The 21,301-nt window shown below is 43.2% G+C and overlaps 1 protein-coding gene across 4 annotated transcripts in view; it reads left to right on the top strand.

Moving 5' to 3' along the window:
• The window catches only part of enah (ENAH actin regulator), a 145,487-nt gene that overhangs the window by 76,783 nt on the left and 47,403 nt on the right, over positions 1–21,301 (top strand). For all 4 annotated transcript variants that reach the window (XM_084081834.1, XM_084081836.1, XM_084081835.1 and 1 more), the window contains exon 3: positions 3,836–4,019. In XM_084081834.1, coding sequence (XP_083937960.1) covers positions 3,836–4,019 — 184 coding nt within the window. The remainder of the gene's footprint in view (positions 1–3,835; positions 4,020–21,301) is intronic.

The following is a 21,301-nucleotide window of genomic DNA, read 5'->3' as shown; positions in this document are numbered from 1 at the left end:
GTGTGTGTTAGTCCATTTGTTCTCAAAGTGGGGTCCGGGGACCCCCAGGGGTCCTTGGCAGGGTACCAGGGGGTCCCCAGCTAAATAAGTTAATATAGCGTCACAATCATTTTAACCATTATTGTATACTTTGGCTATTAAAAAAATGCAGATATACAAGCTCATAACGCGGCACAGCGTGCCGCACTATGAGCTTGTAGATCTGCTATTTTTGAAAAATCTTGAAAGTTTGCTCAAATCTTTGAATATATATATATATATATATATATATATATATATATATATATATATATATAAAGCCAACATTTTAACTAAAATCTTTGCTTCTGGGGGTCCCTGGAACAAAATATTGTGAGATGGGGGTCCCTGGCCGAATAGGTATAATTTTGGGGGTCCTTGACATGAAAAAGTCCACTGAGCCACTAGTAGTCGCATGATAACTTTTAAAAAGTTATAATTTCCTCCCCACACACATTCCTGTGTATTGTCCTCCCCTCCCGCCCAACACCACCTGCTGACAGGTGACGCCCCCCGCCCCAGCCCGTGCAGTGAACTGTGCACCATGGTGGATTTGAACCCCCAGACTCCTTGGTGGTGGGCAGCTACTTTAACCGCTGCGCCACCCGAGTGCCCAACATGATAACTTAAAACAAAAAAAATAGGTTTCATGGGTAAAAAATTGTCAACTTGATAGGAAAGACCTTGATAATAGCTGGCCGATGTATCGATACAATGTCAATATCTATGAGGCTGTTATCTGGGATTTGGGTTATTGCAATATCCTGTATACTGTAAAAGCTGTCTTCTCCTTCTCTCAAAGGCTGCACAGTAATTTGATAACATACAGAAATTACTGTATTAAACTGTTATATTTGAGTGAAATGAACAACAAATGTGTTTGGTCATCACATCCACATTTCTGATGATCTGTATTTTTTATGTATTCATATATTTTGAAAGCACCATTTCTCATTCCCAACATATCGTCACATTATCGATATCGAGGTAGACAAGGTTTGTCAGCAACTCCAGTCCTACCCTGGATACATTTTTTATGTCAGCCTCCTGGCATACATTCATTGAGCAAGGCATTTACCATTCTCCAGTACTGTGTGTTCTTCAGGAGCACCATAACAGCATAGAACATTTGCTGATAATGGTTCAACAGCAGCTTAATACTTTAAGCGGGGCTCAAAACAAACAGTGTCCCACATGGGACCGTAGAAAATGCATTTGTGACAGTCAAAATCGTTTGGGGGCTGGAATCGGCGTTCGCCTTCGGAAAGCAAGGAAGTCTATTTTTGAGCTGTGAAAGCTCTGCTGGTGCAGGAACAGACAGATGCTCACATGCAACAAACACCAGTCTTATACTGTTGTTATGAAATGGAATTCCATGCTTTCTGTTAGGGCTGGGCAATATGGACAAAATCAAATATCACTATTTTTTTGCAAGTACCTCTATTAATATTGTGACGATAATATCGTATTGTGAATATCAGTGTTCTTTTTACATTTTCCAAAATATTCAAAATGAGTAAAAACTAGCAGATCTACAAGCTCTCATCATGACGTATTTTGAGCTTGTACAGTAGATTAGCTATTTTGAAGAAAGTAAATTAAATTAAACATTTGCCCAAAATATGAATGCCAGGATTATGGTTCATTAAGAATGTGTGCAGGCAAAATTCTGCCTCTGAGACAATAAATAAATTATTAAATAAAACTAGCAAAGAAATGTGTTAAAACTAGATGAAGTGCCAGTGACTGGCAGGCCGGGCTGATAGTTGGCTTTCGTGGCTCCGCTGTTATAACATCCACATTTTTTTCTTTGCCCTCCATAGACCGAGCAGAGCGGGAGCTCGGGTTACACTGGCACCATTCGTCTTCACGCTTGTCGGACGCTTATTATATCAGGCATTCATTCATCAATAAATGAATGGTTATGAGAATCCCTTCCTGCCTGCCAACCAGACAGTGTAATGAAGATAGAATTTGGTCGCGGGGTGGTTTGTCTTACTGGGTCAACAGATTGGTCTGGATGGTTGAAATAAACACAGCTGGTACTGGTGCTGGGCATTTGTTTTCCATAAGCAAACAGGCGGGCGCCGCGGTCCAGTAGATCTGTTCACTGACCCCAACGGTGTTGTGTCTTCAGAAGGAAATGCAAACTTTGACCCCCATCTCAGTGTTGCTATGTGATCTAATCATGTTTTCTTTTATGGAATAATGTTCTGCAGCCTACCATGGTACTTCCATGATAACCACTGAACAGGATGACTGTGGTTATTATGGGGGTATCCGTGTTATCATGTTATTTCATTGTAAAAATGACATTGAAATATGCACGCTTTGAGGGTATTTCAGCCCCATCAGCTAAGCGGCGAAAGAACATTTTTACATTGTTAGTATTTTTGCTATTTGGTTGAGGTAGAAGAAAGAATATATAGGGCATCCATGCTCAGTCATGTAAACCGAAAACAAAGTGAGGGAGTCTCATTAATACTTTATGCCAAGTGATGGGAAAATTGGGAACGTCACAACTCGTTAATGCCCTTTGGTGTCGCCGGACCAAATGGCATGAACTGCCGCTCTAATTCGTCATCCCTTTAACTCTGAGACAAATTGAGGAAGGTGTTTCCACTTGGCTGCATGCCCAGGACACTTAAAACCTCATTGCTAGCATCTGAAGCAGAGCTGAGAAGAAGTTGAGCAAGTGGAGAATTATGTCCCTGGGCAGCGATGTCCCAAATGTTGTTGTGTTTAAATTAGATTCGAGGGATATTACTGGAGACAGAGGGTATATTATGCCCAAGCTTTGTCATCTTCTCATTTGCACATGCACATATAATAAATGCATGTTTATCTGTGAGAGGGAATACTTTCTGTGTAGTGTATTGATCATTGATTCACATTTACTTAACTTATAATAATAGCTTTTGGAGATTCCTCTTGTTTCCTGACTGAGTGGTAGCTTGATCGATATAGCCCACAATAGTCTGTGTGTGTGTGTGTGTGTGTGTGTGTGTGTGTGTGTGTGTGTGTGTGTGTGTGTGTGTGTGTGTGTGTGTGTGTGTGTGTGTGTGTGTGTGTGTGTGTGTGTGTGTGTGTGTGTGTGTGTGTGTGTGTGTGTGTGTGTGTGTGTGTGTGTGTGTGTGTGTGACCATGTTTTTTAACAGGTGCAACTGCAACAATTGTTTTTTTTTACAAGTTACAGCACATAATTCCAAGCTCTACAGTATAGGGAAAAAATAGACTGCAATAAATTGAAGTGGCTTTTATTTCAGTTTGTCAATGTGAACGTTTCTTGGCTGCTGCTGATGAAAGCCATATAATATAAACATGCTGATATTGACTCTCCAATGTAGAGTTAAATCAATAAATTCCATCAACTTGCTTTGCTGAACTCTGTCTAATCCCCTAAGGTCCTTACACAGTGTGACGAATAAACAATGTTTCACATCAAGCTATTAATTCGTTGATGCCTCATTCATACACCTTGATGCTTTTATTCGCGGTGAAAAATCGACCTTGTTTCAGAAAATAATTAATGCTGCCTTATCGTCACGTAATATTCATGTTCTGTGCGGATGAATTCATGACACAAACGGCAGTTAATTAATTGAAATCGCACAAAATAAACGCTTGCAGTGTGTAAGAACCTTTCTCTGTGTTTTGAGCCGACTCAAGTTTGTAACAGCCTTTCTTTAATACAGTGGTTCTCAACCAGTGGTCAGGGGACCACCAGTGGTCCTTGAGGGGGTTCCAGGTGGTGATATAACGCGATATAACAATGTCTACTGTTTTTCACCCCTCCCCTACTCCTGACTCCTCCCAGGTGGTGATCAACTGTGCCATTCCCAAGGGGCTGAAGTACAACCAGGCCACGCAAACCTTCCACCAATGGCGCGACGCCCGCCAGGTCTACGGCCTCAACTTTGGCAGCAAGGAGGACGCCAACGTATTTGCCAGTGCCATGATGCATGCCCTGGAGGTCCTAAACTCACAGGACACAGGACCAGGTAGACCTCTTTACAGTATTATGTCTTGTAGATGAATCACAGTATATCGGCGCTGTCGGGTGGAAACCTTGTACTGTTTGTCCAAAACTGATATTTTCAGGAAAAAAAAAAAAAAAAACGATGTTCCAATGGACCCAATGTAGTTATTATTTAGTCACAAGCTCTTGTTAATACTTTGCATTGGTTAAATATTTATAAAACCCACAGACACACTTTACCACTTTCAACCTGGTGTCCCTATTTTGGGGATGTAATTATAGGTGAAAACTAAAATGATTTTACCATATTGTTTACATTTTTTCATAGCAAAAATAGCAGATCTGTAAGCTCAACGCGTTGTATCGTGAGGCATTGTAAGCTTGTGGATCATCTATTGTAGCTTATTTTGCACAACACTGTCATATAATAAAGTATAAAATGGCATTGTCAATCATTTATGGGGAAAAAAACATAAAAGGATTACATATGAAGATAAAGTACAAGGTTTCTGCCCAACCTATATGCTTTATATGGACTGTTTTCTTCACTGGGATTCAGACCTGTGTTGAAGCATTGTAACTAAAGTTGTCAAGTTGTTTTATCCAAGGTTCTGCAGAATCACTCCCCATCTTCCCCATTCTTCCAGACTCCTCCTCATTCCCTAGCATGCCTTATACTGTACATCTGTCTGCACTTGTAGACTATTTAGACAAGATACTTGAATGTTATCTAGATGCTCGGTATGTTGTACACTAACGTGAAGTATGTTATGTAGATGGACGCTAGGTTTGATGTCTACTTGCTATCCTAGTTAACTTTGTTGCACATACTTGTTTTCTTGGCACTCTTAATTCCTCGACCACTTGCCCTGTTGTTGTGCTGTATGGCTAGGGTTCATGGCGTTTATGCCCATCTTGCAGTCGCTCTGGATAAGAGCATCTGCTTAATGCCTATTGTAAAGGTAAATCTGGTTGTGCAGCAGTGGTGACAGTGGTAACTGAACACCTCTGTGCCTTGCTGTCTCTTTACTCATCTGTCTATAGGTACAGTATGTGAGAGAGAGAATGGCAAAGAGGGAGCGAGGTATGATATGCATGAGGGAAGGAGAGGTGAAAACCTAATGCTGTGGGGAAGGGTCCATTAGGCTCTGTGCATAGTACATATGAAGGTGTCATATGTGTTTCCGATTCAAATCTGCTGCCGAGCCAATCAAACAAAGGTATGGGAAAATCAGCAGAACACGGGTATGCCACCATCTGGAAACCTAGGACTACAGTTATGCATAGAGCCTGAACAGACTGGATCCTGACAGCAACACTTGTGCTGTCAGTCAGGGACCAGTGGGTTGGCAAATGAATGATACTCATCATATCCACAGCTGATGGACGTATTAATTTGTTCCAGACTCGTCATTATGAAATGGTTAGTCAGCTGATTGGCTGGTTGATTTAATTTGTATACGGTCTCCTGTGGCTCTGTTCAATTTGTGTGTGTGTGTGTGTGTGTGTGTGTGTGTGTGTGTGTGTGTGTGTGTGTGTGTGACAACAGTTAACCTCTTAAAAATGAATATATTTTATATAAAATAATTATACACACAACAAAGTCGTCCTCTTGTGACATTCGTGTCATGACCCACGCCCACCCGCCCACCCACTCCTCTCCTGTGACTCTGTCGTCCTCCCTCAGTCATCTGTCATCACCACACTTTAATCCCATCCGCTAATTAAACACATAGTAGTGATGTGCCTCGTTATGCTAATGAGGTGCTAATGAGGTATGTGTGTGTGTTTGTGTGCACACGCACACACATGTGTTTCCTATCGTGTTTCTACATGTTTGTGAGTGTGTGTCATCACCCCCCCCCCCTGCTGGTGGAGTTGACTACAGCTTGCCTAAAGAATCATGGAGATGTTGTTCAGTGTGTGTGTGTGTGTGTGAGAGAGAGAGAGATGACTGAATGTAACCCATTGTAAGATTTTCTCTAAATAAATCATGGTTAAATGAACTGTGGTAATGGCCATTGTTAATTACATTTCACAGCCCTCACGACGAGCTGCTTCCTTCACATGTTCCATTAGTCCCTCTCCCCGATGCTTTCTGCACCTACTGTATCATGTCAAATGCAAAATGTGGCTAACACAAGACAAAGTTCAGAGAGTCTGAGAGAACTAAATGAGATGGGAGAACAGTGCACATACATCATAAGGGCTGCTGTTTGCAGTGATGATGACAGCCTGCTACCATATCACTGCTATAAATTAATCATTCAATTTATACTGTACTTTGTCATACAATGAATAGCGTAAATGACCGCTTCAAATGATGATCCATGAAAATAGCACATCTACAAGCTCACGACGTGTCACGATGCGACGTGTTGTGAGCTTGTAGATATGCTATTTTCATGATTTTTGTGTGAAGATGTTTTTGCCTATATAATAATATGCCCAAAATAGGGAGGGACGCGAGGTTGTAAGTTGAAATGTCTGCAATGCAAAGATTGTGGCAGTTTTATTGTCACATCCTACCGACTAGCTACTAATCTCCACAATCTTGCAATTAATGGAAAGTTTAATTTCTGAAATATTTGAATATTTGAATTACAGCAACACACTGGACCAACTTTTACTTTGTAAATAAGGAGCATGAGCGTCTCAATTTGCAGTTGAGATGGTTTTCACAATGAAGATTAGTGACAGAGCTCCAGCAGTTGCACGTAAATAATTTACTCGTACATTGCTGCACTGTGTTACAGTGCACAGCTTTTTTTCTCTCTTTTTTTTGCGTAGTTGAGCTCCTGAGGTTCTTTATGTAAAAAAGAAATATCAACATAAAGATGAACTGTAGAATACTTTTCGTTGAGTCCGAAGTCTGTTTGTTTTGGCCGCGGAACTTCTTCAGCTGCTCTTGTAAATGGCAAAGCTGAAGACTTCTGCCTCCAGCACTCTCACTTTCTCTCTGTTTCTTATTCCGTCTCTCTCTATTTCTCTCTCAATGTTTGTCCTCATTTGATCTCTCCTCTCTCCTTCTCTCTCTCCCTTTTGTCTTTGCAAGCTCTTGTGTTTTTCCCTCTCTTTTCCCTCATTTGAACTATTCTATCTCACCCCATCACTGTCTCACTCATCCTTCATCCCATCATCTCTCCTTCCCTTCCTCCCCTCTCGTCTTCGCTCACTCCTTCATTCCTCTTCCCCTCATTACATCAGTGCTGAGATAGTTATGGCTTTACCGTAGCGTCTTTCCACCGCTCCTCTCCCACAGCGCTAGACGCCACCCGTCTGCACAACGCAGCACGCTTGCCTGCCGGGGGGGGGGAGGGGAGAGAGCTTATGGCTCTTTTTTTCCGACTAGGAAAGGTAACCCAGAACCTTCCCTGGCATGAAACTCTCCATGACCCGTGAAGTTCTGTGAGCTGTGATGGGTTTTTTGATTACGTTTCCATTATATAACCACAACCACCCCTGTAGTGGGAGGTGCGTCATACGAAAAAACTGATAAAAAAGTCAAAATAGCAGATACACGTTGTGAGCTTTTAGTATTGCTATTTCCGAAGATTGTTGAAAGTATGTTCTGAGTTCTGGGTTCCGCCTCCAATGATTCAGTTATTTCATATTGCTAAGTTTGTACCTATCGGGAAAATCAATCTTTAGTGACTATATATGTAGCACCGCTTGGGTGTGGCAAGTCGCGCGTTAAATACCGGGAGCTGATGGTACTGTAGGTGTGGCGCTCCACCTCAGCAATCCATCTCCCAGGGGTCTAGCCCATTGTGAAACAGGGATAGATTCCCACGGTCTGGCTCATACCGATAATAAGCCTCTTATTATTTGTTACTTACTGTATAACCTCTTATTTATAATATTACTATCTTGGTGACTTTCTGCTCTATGCAGATTTAAAGGGTTGGATTATAAAAATAAAAACGTGTCAATATCAGTCGATATTTCATAAATAAGTAGTAGTATTTTGGGTGAATATGAAATCTTATGTATTATCTTTTGTTGAGATTTATAACAAACACCCCATATTTTATACAAAACTAAAACGAACTAAAAAGCTAAACAAACAACCCCACTGCAAAAACGACTTAAAACTAAACCGAAATTGAAAACAAAGAGAAAAAGAATGAAAACGAATGAAAACTGCAAAACTGTAATAACCTTGCCCAGAGTTTTCATCTGGTATTCCTGTCCTGACAGCTGCTGGGAATGGCAGCTATTCTAAGTCACGGTCATCTTTGCACGCAATCAGTCACCCGCATCCCTCCATCACTCAGTGGGTGATGAAAAAAACACTTTGTACATAACGCCTGTTCTCCTCTTGTCATTTTAGACCTAGTGCTAGAATATACAGTACTGTATATACTGTATTTATTTTCTTAAATAATAGTATGTATATATATGAATACATTATTCTACATGTGGTAATCCAATATTAAATGCATCAGCTTGCCGTGACTGTGGCCTCACCTTGGTTCTCTCAGCGTTGTAGTTGTAACTGTCTGGCTGTCGCACAATCTTACACCTGATTAATACCTTGACCTGCAACGTACAACACAGTACTACACTCTTTCCCCCTGTCCTTTTCGATTTTTTTTGCTCGTCTGTATGTGTATTTGTGCGAATCCTTTCACTAATTTGCTGGTTTTGCAGTGGATGTCTTTGTTGTTATTTTTTGTGCCTGTGAATATCATGATAGAATACTGCAGTATTTTCTGTGGGAGAATCTCCACCCTCTCCTCTCCTCTCCCGTCCCCTCCCCTCAGCTGTCATACTAGGGGTTCTGTTTTTTATTTGTTGACCTGGCAAGAGGCCACCTCTTGCCAGGCCACAAGAATGTGTTGTTTTTTAATAATCTCCTTGGTTAAATAAAGGTGCAATTATAGTGAGGAGAGAGAGCACAGTTTCATGTGATCCCCACATCCCCTACCTGAACAGGCGTCCACAGCGACCAGAAGGAGGCGCTAATGCAGCAACAAGGATGCAGTCCCCCTTCCAGTTGTCCCTCCCATGAACACTGACAAATGTGATTGTTGGAGAGCCCGGCCAAGCCGGACGCACCGCTGCTGGGAAATGGGAATCTAACCCAGGTCTCTGAGGTGGTGGTGGGCGTTTTTTTTTAACTCTACGCCAGTGGTTCCCAAACTGCCCGCGACCCAAACTAGTGAAAATAGCAGATCTACAAGCTCACAGCTTGCAGATCTGGTATAGTCACTAATCCTTAAACATGTGTCTTCTAATTTAGGGAATTTTATTCATGAAATTCTTTTTGAAAAATGTTTGAATTTGAAACGTGAAAATGTGTGAACTTTTGAGGAAATATGTTTAAAAAAAAATTATAATAATTAATGAAACTAATTTAGGAAACAAAAAATAAAGGGGTATTCACTCACAACCCCCGAAAATGGATCCCACAATTGGGTCCCGACCTGTTGTTTGGGAAGCAGTGCTCTACACCACCCAGACCCCCCTCAAGTCTATTCTTGGATGCTATCACAGCCTCTGTGGGCCAGGGCATGCATTGTCAGGGCTCACAATGGTGTGAGTTCCACTCCATCTCACACATATTGTCACTCTCCATCTCAGTTACATCTTGTGATAGAATATTGTAACATGGTTCATGTTCTGAATCTTCTGAATGGAACGATCAAAAGATTAGTACAGTTGCTGTATTGCCTATTGTTAGTGCTTTCATGATGCTGCATGGGTGACATGAAAACCATATCTTGATTTGGTGTTGCCAAATCAAGATATCGGGTCGCCATGTAGTCAGGTGAATGAATTGGGTCAGTGTGTGTGTATGTATGAATGTGTGTCTATTCCCGTCTGCTAAGAAGGAATGTGTGAGTAAGCTATTGAACAAAGCACAGAATAGTTTCCATCTGAGGCATGCAAATGGTCGTGGCTTGTTGCCAAAAGTTGGGAAAGTAAGTGTGTGTGTGTGTGTGTGTGTGTGTGTGTGTGTGTGTGTGTGTGTGTGTGTGTGTGTGTGTGTGTGTGTGTGTGTGTGTGTGTGTCTTGGGTCTCTCGAGGACATACGGATTTGGGAAAGCCTTGGTGAAATGTGTAGGTCATGGAACAGAACACTTGCTTTCATCTGTGCGTGTGGGGGCTAATACTGTACATGCGCAGCTATGTGTTAGTGTGCCTTAAACCCGATTTATACTTTGTCGTATGACTGTGTCACTTGCCGAAAATCGCCGGCCTACTGTCACCTAGTTTCACCATGTCTTAACTCAATTGAAAGTTGTTGACACCTAGTTTCACCTGGTCTCAACTCGTTTAAACATGTTGTCACTAGTTTCACCTGGTCTCAACTCGTTTAAACCTGTTGCCACTAGTTTCACCTGGTCTCAACTCGTTTAAACCTGTTATGCCCTAGTTTTACCTGTTATTTAGTTTCATTTAATTAAACCCTTTGTCACCTAATTTCACCTGTTCTTAAATCAATTCAGTAAAACGTGGTGTCACCGATTTTCTTCTGGTCTTTATTCATTAAAACATGCATAAACTCCTTTCCAACTCGCATGAAATGCCTGTCATTTATCGGCATATTTAATTTTGCCGTCCTGTGGGAACTGATTTAGAATGCTGGTATATTTTCTACCATCTATCTCACGCCTCCCTACCGTGACAGATTACCTACTGTACATTGTTATGCCACCACCTGAGTTTGAATGAAAAGGGTCTTACCATCATGATGTAGTCCTGCAAGTTCTATGAACAAGTTGTTCTATGAACAAAATTCTTCATAAAAAAAGGAAAAGAGAAAGGTCTTGGAGAGAGCATGGGTGAGAGAGAGAGAAAGTGTGTGTGTGTGTGTGTGTGTGTGTGTGTGTGTGTGTGTGTGTGTGTGTGTGTGTGTGTGTGTGTGTGAGGCTTCCTGCAACCGGGGTGGAACTGTTCAATGAATGCTTCCTAAGTGTTGGTGTAACTAAGACATTAGCTGAAAAACATATGTTGTACATGCAGTGTCGTGTCCCAATTACTGTACGATGGGAGTGATACCAGTATGGAGGGTGGGGGGAGCAGAGAATTTAATTCAAGTTAAAATAGACCTGTCCTTGGTTCATTTTGATCGGCTATATTGTCACTCATATATAACAAAGTATATAGTGCGGAAGTTAGTGGTTAAACCTGTCGCATAGTTTCACCTGGCATTTCATTTAAAACTGATGTCACCTAGTTTCACCCGGTCTCACTTCATTTTAACCAGAATACATCACCTCATTGGTGTGTATGTATGTGTGCCTCTGTGCATGTATGCGTGCAGAGTCAAAAGGAGAGCGGCTAACAAAGTGTGAAGTCTTGATTTAGGGATCTATTTCTGTGTTATATTCAAAACTTTGAGCTCACACTGTGACGAGTGAGGATACATGCACGCACACACGCACGCACGCACGCACACACACACACACACACACACACACACACACACACACACACACACACACACACACACACACACACACACACACACACACACACACACACACACACACACACACACACACTGCCATCCAGGCACACACTCACTCTGTTTACACATTGTACTATTTTCTCCAAAAAAGGCAAAAAAGATTGAACAGAACAGAGGGATGGAAGAAAGGACGGAGAGGGAGTGATTTATTGGAAGGATGGATGGAGAAGTGTGTCATGCACTGCTGGCCGACTGTCTCTGTTGTGGTCTGGACCTTAATCCCCCCCCTCCCCCGTCACCGCCCCTTGATTGGAGAGGAAGAGAGGGAAAGAGAGAGAGAAGGAAGGAGGGGTACATAACTTAGTCAAAGAAAACAGAAACATTGATAAATATAGAGCACTGGTTCTCAAATCATTATAGAAAAACACTAAGACTTTAATGATATTATGACATAAAAGAAAAGTCATTCTGATCCCCTTAAATAGGAGCTTTAAGACACGTGAAATGAAAAACATGTTATTTTCCATAGAGAAAATAGCTCTGTGACCCAGGGGATGAGCTAGTGACGTCAGGACTTCGGTGCTCTATAGAGGAAAAACAGAAGAGATGGATGGATGGATACTGATAAATAGATAGATCCATGAATGATCAGTGTTCTCCAACTATGACCCTGCAATGTCATATGATGTTTATCAGGCTCATGATACGTGTAACATGTAATGCGAAACTAAAACTACTTCAGACCTGGCAGGCGTCCCTGAGCCCAGTGGATACGGTCCTCTTAGTTTCAAGTCTTTGACAGTGTCCCCCTCGATGCCTCCATGGATTAAAACCCACATACCACCTAATACCCTGTGACAAAGGGGTCATTTTTCATCAGTCCTCACAGGTCAACAAAACAAGCACATCCTAGGCCAGTCTGTGTGGTTTGTGTTGGATGTGTGAGACTTCTCCATAGCTAACAGGCTATAAAAACACTATGTGTTGACAGGCAAATAGTGGGATTTGTGGCTGGTAGCCGGATGACCTCATCTTTTGGCGGACGGGGCAGGGTGCAGGACCACTGGTGCTAAATATTTACCCCCCTGTTTTGTTTGTCAGTTTTCTGACTCCATTCCATCTATCTGTGTCCGGTTGTCTGTGCTGAGTTCATGCCAGTTAGAGTGTGTGTGTGTGTGTGTGTGTGTGTGTGTGTGTGTGTGTGTGTGTGTGTGTGTGTGTGTGTGTGTGTGTCACACACACACACACACACACAGTATTTGCATAACTGTGAGCATTCACATGCCAGTTTAATATTACAATGTGTATATTGTGTGTGTATATACTGTAGGTATACAGTATATGTGGTACCCAGCAATTGCCATGTTATATTATTATTGTTATATTATGTGAAATTGTCTCTCTTTACCTCCCTACCTCCCTCTTCCCTTATTCCTTCTCTCAATCTCTCTCTCGCGCTGATCAAGCTCTCCCTCTCTCTTTTTTAAGAAGATTTATTTTAAGACTTTAATGCCTTTTTTGATAGGACAAGTAGTCTGACAGGAAATGGGAAGAGAGATGGGGACTGACATGCAGCAAAGGCTGTCGGGATCGGGACTCGAACCTGCGACGTGCTGTCTGGCTATTTTGGAGCCGAGGTGCCTGGACCGCTACGCCAGCGGTCCAGGCACCTCTCTCTTGATCCCTTTCTTCACCATCTTTGTCTCTCTTTCTTTCTCTCGGTCCATATTTGGGTATAATCAAATAATTGCATTGTTCTCAGGGATCTCATACTGTATATCGGCATATGACATCAGACCTAACAGAAACTGTTGCCAAACGACACCAATTTGCGCATGTCCATATTTGGGCACATGTGCTCACCTGCTGGCTGTTAACAGCTGCATGACATCGTAATGCAAGCAAAGCAATGCGTTGACCAACATGTACAGGTTCCGGTACTCAGCATTATTGCATGGGTGAAATAGGCTCTCCTATCTCCCGTTCTCTCCCTCTCTTTCTTCCTCCCTCTCTTTCTTCCTCCCTCCCTCCCTGATCATGCTTGCCCTCTCTCTCACACCCATGGGCATGTCTATATATGAGCATGTGACGTGCCGATTTGATTGCAGTGACTTTGGGCATGTCCATATTTGGGCTGACAATCAGCCTGCCCATCATTGCCGGGGTTATTGCAGTCCATATGCTTGCTGTATGGACATGTCTGCGCGCAGACAGACACAACTTGAACGTTATATAGTATATAGGCCTATAGATATATATTTTCTTTGGTATTAAGTTACCCTTGCTAGAGTGACACGTTACAGTTGACATTCTCAAGGTCTGGTTTTCTAGACCTCCTCTACCTCAGTCAGAGCTGGTGTTGTGTTTCTCCACAGAGACAGATGTTTAAGTGGCTGACTGGACAGTATGTGGAGGCTTTATGGGCCCTCTGACAGCATGGTGTGTGTGTTGTTATAGCCTTGGGACACCTGAGAGAGGACAGGGAGAATGAGAAACAGTTGGAAGAGAGTTGGGGAGAGAGAATAGGAGAAGAGGAAACCGAGGGAAGTAGAAAGATAGAATGAGCGTGAGAGCGGAGGACAGAGATAAAGGAACGGTGACAAAGCAGGGGGGTGGATAGAAAGGGACGGAGAGAAACAAGTGAAAGAGTTGGAGGACATAATGACACTTCATCCTTGTCCCATTGAAACATACCACATTCCTGAGCCATAGTGAGTTTGTTTTTGCAGCTCTGGTGTGTGTGTATGGGGTGGGGTCTCTTTAGGGGTGCAGCACTGGCCCTTTGCCCATATTCGGCTGGCATGTGGTGGATATCATCAACACTTGATGGCGCGTGACCACTGACCGCACTTGCATCATGTGTTGACTGCCCCTGTCTGTCTGTCTGTCTGTCTGTCTGTCTGTCTGTCTGTGTGGCCCACTTCAGTGTTTACTTGATGAGCTAACAGGTCTAGTTGGCTCTAACGGACATACTTAGACCTCGGTGTAAATGAGGACAGAGGGAGGGACAAGAACAGGAGTGAGAGACACGGCAACATCAGAGCACACAGGACAAATAGATGATGAAGTAAAGATGAGAAGTTAAATAAGAGAATAGAGAGAACTTAATTGTGTTGAAAGACAGAGTTGAGAGAGAGAGAGAGAGAGAGACAGACAGTCCATGGCAAACGGAGAGAATGTTTTTGTCGAGACGTTGAAAAGGCGAAGGGAGAGAAAGAGGACAGAGACCAAAATATTGACTGAGAGACTAAGGAATAAGACGACTCTCAGCCAATAGATACAGAAGAGAGAGAGAGAGAGAGAGAGAGAACGAGACAGAGAAAGAGAGACAGAGAGAGAGACAGACAGAGACACTGCTATCTCCCATCTTCATCAGTGTTCTGGTACATTTTCTCTCCATTGTCCTGCCCGCCGGTGTCTCAGACAGACCGAGCAGGCCCCTCGAGGCCCCCTTAACCGAGGCGTCTGCAGATATGCCTTCTGCAGCTAGAATCCGCTGCCTCCCCCGGGAGCCGCAGAAGATCAGCAGGGCTCAGATCATCCTGAGGAGTGAGTAGTGGAGCTTGACATTTATGAGTGTACCTGACATCCGTGTTTGCGTGGGAGGACGTGTGTAGATTCACAAAATGTCTGGTTGTGTGTTTGTTTGTGTTTTTGTTTTTTTTGCGTGAGTGTCGGTTTACCTATTTATTTATAACACTGATCCATTTCAGCATCCCTCCTTCAGTCTATCTTGGTCTTTTATGCGGAATGGTCAGTTCTTCACATTTTAAGTTACACTAACACCTGGAAAGCATCTGTGTCATTTTAGATTTCTTTGGCTATTCAAAAAATTGCAGATATACAAGCTCATATGAGCTTGTAGATCTGCTATTTTTGAAAAATCGTGATTTGTTTTTTGCAAATCTTTGAATATATATGTTGAGGAGTTAGCCTCAGTAATCTGAAAGGACTGTATATTTCTAGGTGCTGGCGGATATATAACCGCTGTGGAGTGTTCCACAGGCCCGGGGAATTCCCTTAATCACCTAAGTAGTTATGATGAATGGGCCTAGTTTCTAAGTATATTATGAGTATATATGACTCTTTCTATTGTTATAGATTATTGCTATTTATCCCTATGGAAGCCGCCGAACTCTGTCCGACCGCGTCCTAGTATTTATGGGCAGGATACGATGTCATGCGGTCGTAAGGCTACGTCACACTGGCGTTGCGTCCATATTCGGGACGACCGTCTCATCGCCATCGTCGTCTTGGTAACAATATATATGTTCCCTTAATTATTTTGAGCAGTGTATTTTAAGCAAACAATTGTAACTTAAATCTTTGCCTCTGGGGATTCTACAAATGTCTTCTAAATCCTAAGTTCCTGAAAAAACTCATGTTGCTATAATATCAGTGGTTCTCAAACTTTTGTCATGTCAAGGACCCCCAAAATTATGTTTTTGGCCACGGACCCCATCTCAAAATATTTTGTTCCAGGGACCCCCCAGAAGCAAAGATTTGATTAAAGAATGTTGCTTTAAAAAGGATATATATATTCAAAGACTTGCACACATTTTCACATTTTTTCAAAAATAGCAGATCTACAAGCTCGTTGCGCGGCACTCGCTGCGAGCTTGTAGATCTGCTATTTTTGAATAGCCAAAGAAATCTAAAATGACAGATGCTTTCCTGGTCTTAATGGCTTAATGTGTATAATCATACAACATAGTAGTTACATAATACAGCCTTGTTTTGTGCATCCATTTCTGGCTTTTATTAGCTGTGTTGTTTTTAACTTGTGAAATGATTGTATTGGGATTGAAAGTGACCTTATGCTGCATTGTTGTTTTCATTATCTACTGGCAGCACTATTGTTAACATCATTTTTTATTTTGTTTATTTGATCTTTATTTACTCTTCCCCCCCTGTGGTTTGTATGACCCTGAGCGGGAGGATGTGGGAGTGTGAGGGGGAATGAAAGCAGGAATATGTTTATCCACATGGAGTATATTTTGTATGGTGGAAGACATCAATAAAAATGAATTTAAAACGAAGGTAACCTTCTGCTTTGTGTAACTGAGTTTGTGCCGAGATAAACCTTCGATAATGAATGGAACATTGGCGTGTTTGTAACCGTTGGGCACAGTGTAGTGGACTTGTGATTGGGGTGACCACAGTGCGTGTGTGTGTGTGTGTGTGTGTGTGTGTGTGTGTGTGTGTGTGTGTGTGTGTGTGTGTGTGTGTGTGTGTGTGTGTGTGTGTGTGTGTGTGTGTGTGTGTGTGTGTGTGTGTGTGTGTGTGTGTGTGTGTGTGTGTGTGTGTGTGTGTGTGTGTGTGTGTGTGTGTGTGTGTGTGTGTGTGTGTGTGCGTGCGTGCGTGCGTGCGTGCGCGCGCGCGCGCGCGCACATGCTTTAACATTCCATCCCTGAGCCACAAGCACAGTTCAGGAGGCCTTGATAAAGTCTTCCCCCGATTGGCTGCAGCATTCAGTACTTCTGTAAATTCATTGGTTAAGCAGTGCTGGAAGGTTGTCAAGTGCCAACAGTGTTGGAAGGAGGTTTGACCACATTTGCTATGGTGGGTTGATCTTTGACAAAGAGAATAAACTTTTCTGTTAGATATGGTAGTACTGGGTCTGAGAAAGACACAATGGCGTTTCCTCCTAGTTACAATAGCTAGCAATGGTCAGCACTTTCAGGAGAAAAACTAATTGCAAAATGCAAGAGCAAGACCAAGGACAAACCCTTTTCCAGATTACTACCCCACAATCTCATCTGCCTTCATGCTACATTGGCACTCTAAATGGACTGTATGCAGTTTGGTCATTCTGACCTTACAGTTCAACAGACATTATTTCTGATAGCTGACATACAGTACTTCCATGGTTGTCATCTTGTGACAAATAATGTGTTTTGATGAAAAATGAAAGGCTAGGGATTTTCTTAGGGTGGAATCTATCTGAAACTATACACAATGCAATGCTGGATCGTGTGATCGTAGATCCTGTGATCGTAGTTGTAGTCATTTGCTATTATTCAGTGCTGTCTGCGAATGTGAGCGCTGACGGGGCAGATTTGCACATGGCTCCTGCCTCCACGTACTTCCTCTTCCTCCTCCTCCTCCTCTTCAGTTCTTCTCAGATGTACCTGTACCACTTGTTCTTTTTCACTCATTTCATTGTTGTGGAAAATCTCTGAAGGATGTCAGAATGCCCCCACCGTTGTCTCACAACCTGTTTGTCTTGTCACTTTTTTCCCCTCAGTCTGTCACTGACTGACTGTCCTTGTCTCTGTCTGACTGTCCTTGTCTGTCACTTCTTTTTTCATCTGACTGTGACTTTCCATGTCTTGTCTATTTGCCTGCATCTCATCCTCAGTAAGACCCAGACACAAACACAAAGCGTGTCTGGGTCTCACTGTCCCTCTGTCTCTCCCATGTGTTTTCTCTCTCTCTCTCTCTCTCTCTCTCTCGCTCTCTCTCGCGCGCGCTCTGGTTCAGATTGCATTTTCTCCTGCTCTGTTGTGGCCTTGCCTTGTACTCCGTAAGTTGAGGTTGTGATGAGTCATGCAGTAATATACAACACAAGGAAGGGAGTGTTATTTGTCTGTGTCTAGTAGATGCTGATGCAATTCAGGAACGAACGGTCCAGACTATATGCTGTTTTCTTTCTCTCTAATAACATACCTTGTCCTGCCCCTAGCCTTGCTTTTGGGGGAATAGTTTCAGTAGCTGTGGTTTTAAGGTTTTTTCTTTCATTAGTTTATGGTTACTTAATAATGGGATCTGGAATGAGTGTTAAGGTACCATGAGCCTCCCTTCAAACAGCACTCACAATTCCGTCCTTTCACCTTTTAGACATATTCGCTAAAAGTCTAATCCAGAGGGTCTTAAGCATGACTTAACAGGTCTAGTGCCTTGCCCGAGGGCAGTCGGTAGCACACATGGCTGCAAGCCAAGTGTGAATGATCCGGGTGGTTTAACATCAAAGTCCCAGTGGTTAAGCCGCTTGTCTTCAGGGTCACTTCTGTTGCTTCAAATCCTGCCTAAGGTCTTCCTCCTGTGTACTGTTCCACCCCTCAGACCAAGGAGAGTGAACTGAATGCTTTTTCGTTCACTCTAATCACACACACATCTCCATTGTTGCTGTTGACATGTGATTGAACTAATCACAAAAGTTTGAGTGAGAGATGTAACTACGGCTCTAAGAATTCTTACTGTTTGAAAGAAGGAAAGTTAAAAATGAAGTACAGCAACGTTTCAGAGGAGCATTTCTTCATGTGAGCTATATATTTCTCAGTCTATATTTGGTCCTGAGACACATGAAAGTTAGACAAAATGCGTTGATGTTCCTTAATATTCATTCCAAGGTGAGCGGATCAGTTAAGTCCGATTTTCGCACAGCATATTGTCCTACTTATTATTTTGTTTGGGCTAATTCCACGATGGTGAGCTCATTGCCTGGTGTCGGGCAAATGGAGCATTTGTCTGTCTCATCCCCCCACTACCTCCACCATCGCACCCCCAAAATACTCCAATGTTTACCTTGAGCCTTATTTGGGCCAGTGGGGGTGACGCATCGGCACCACCGGTTCATGGCCAACTGATAGGCTAGGCCACTTGTTGCCGGGCAGGCATGACTCTATTCTAAGTGGACAGTGGCGGCTTGCGTCATGTTGTCACTTTATCCCCCCTGTGGACTGCAGCTGGTTCCAGGATCGTCTCCTGTCACTCAAGCTATCTTAAGTAGACCTGTGCACACATGCGCGCTCACACACACATACACACATATTTCTGAGTTAGGTCAAATATCCAGTGTGTCTTCATGATGGAGAGGGGCAGCTAAGACAGGAGGACAAAGTAGACAGGGGCTGAGGTGTGTGTGGGGGGGTTCAGGGAGCAGAGTCGTGCTGCCCCCAGGCTCCATTCCAGACTTCCTGTCTCCTACAGCCCCAAAATAACCCCACAACAGACAGATAGATGGACAAGACGGAAAACGTGTATGAGGCTTGATTGACATAAATGAGGGGAGAGATAAAACTAGTGACGACAGCTGAGGAAGAATCAGACAAGCAAAGATCAGATCTGGTAGACAGCAGAAGGACTTGTAAGTGCGCCTGCCTGCGTGTGCCAAGTAGTCCATTTACTATGTCCATCTCAGGTAATGGTTATCGATAGGAGAGTCTAACTGCACTTCAAAGAACTGCGTTACCCACAGTTCTCCTGGAAAACGCTGACATCAGCATGACACAGGAGGGGGGGGAAGCAACGCAGTTGCTGGCATGTCGGCTCGACTTGCAACTCTATTTTAAATAAAACATTTAGCTCCTATATTCTCATATATCTCTCTAGCGAGGGTGTGTCGTGGGCATGCTGCTATTTGTACCGTTTTACTTAAGATGTAAATCGTTTTAGTTTTCCTGAGTCAGCGCAATTGCCAAGGCAGGGATAGTTAATGAAGGTCTAAGTTTTGGGTCTTTAGTAAAGAAGTTTTTCGTGTTTTGAAAAGAAAAAGAAAAATGGAACTGGTGCCCGGGACCCAAAATAGTGAAAATGGCAGTACATTATTCTAGCTCCTATCTAACTATATAAATGGCGACCGACTTCCGCACCCTCGGTGTCGACACCCCACAGCTCTGTTATCGAATAAACAACGCACCGCCAGACCACATGTCGCCAACTGACTCGCCACGGCGGCCGCGCTGAATTTACGCCTCGCGTAGGGGACATCTCACTGCTCACTACACCTTTTCCACCGCGCAACATAATTAATTCTACTCACCAAATGTCGGACAAAACGGAAGGGGAGGCAGCTTCGTACCGTTTACCGTGCGCACGACCTCATCACCACAACAGCAGCCAGCCGCTGCGGGGGTTTTTTCCTTTTTTTCCAAACTTTTTTTTTGGTCACCATTTTCTCCAGGCACCATTTCTGGTGTAACGTGCGGCAGCATGCGCTGGGTTGCCAGGTTTGCACAGCCTGCGCCAGAAATCTCTACTGCCCACTCTGTGCTGCAGCTACACGGACACACAGACAGGGACACGGAGGGACCTACAACATGTCTGGACATGTCTGTGTAAGCGAGAACTATACTTCGCCAGTACAACGCTGTGTAACCGAGAGCACGTGCGCACGACCAAATCACAACAACACCAGGCGGCCGCCATCTTGCAGAAAGGGCTGCCATTCGCCAGCTTTCAGAAAAACAAGCAACCACCTTCATATTTTTTTTTAATTTTTTTTTTTTTCCTTTTGGAAATTTTCATCCCTCGATTTCCGCGCGGACCACCAGGGGGTCCGCGGACCCCCTGGTGGTCCGCGAAACATACAAAATATAATTTCTTCTACTTATTTTTCATCATTTTGTAACTTTTACATTACACTTTCTTACAATTTTTTTTTTTTTTTCCCTTTTTGCAAATGTTACTTAGACAATTTGTCTACCCTCATATACACACGCCCACGCGGGCCCCGTGCGCGTACATGCCTCTAACAGCCATAATCCCCATCTATACTGCCCACTCTGTGCTGCAGCTACACGGATACAGAGACAGGGACACGGAGGGACCAACAAACGCAAAGCCCCGTGCGCGGCTGGGGTTTCGGGGGGCGTAGCCCCCCGAAACTCTAGTAGACTATAAGACAATAAAGACATAGTATTTACTAAACATAAAGTGTCCTTCCTGGTCCTTCTAGCCCAGTGGTTCTCAAAGTGGGGTCCAGGGACCCCTTTAGGGGATTCCAAATAAACCCTTAACTCTGAAAATATACCCTTACAGGTCCATTTGGTTACATTTGTATACTCTCAGAGTTATGTGGATCCTTGAAATATTTTTTTTTAAAAACGGTTGAGAACCACTGTTCGAGCCAATCATATACAGCTGTGGCTATTTTTATTTAC

The sequence above is a fragment of the Gymnoscopelus microlampas genome, assembly GCF_963454915.1.
Source record: "Gymnoscopelus microlampas genome assembly, chromosome: 16".
Taxonomy (NCBI): Eukaryota; Metazoa; Chordata; class Actinopteri; order Myctophiformes; family Myctophidae; genus Gymnoscopelus; species Gymnoscopelus microlampas.
Note: the sequence above shows the minus strand (reverse complement) of the source record. Positions and strands in the feature narration are given on the sequence as shown.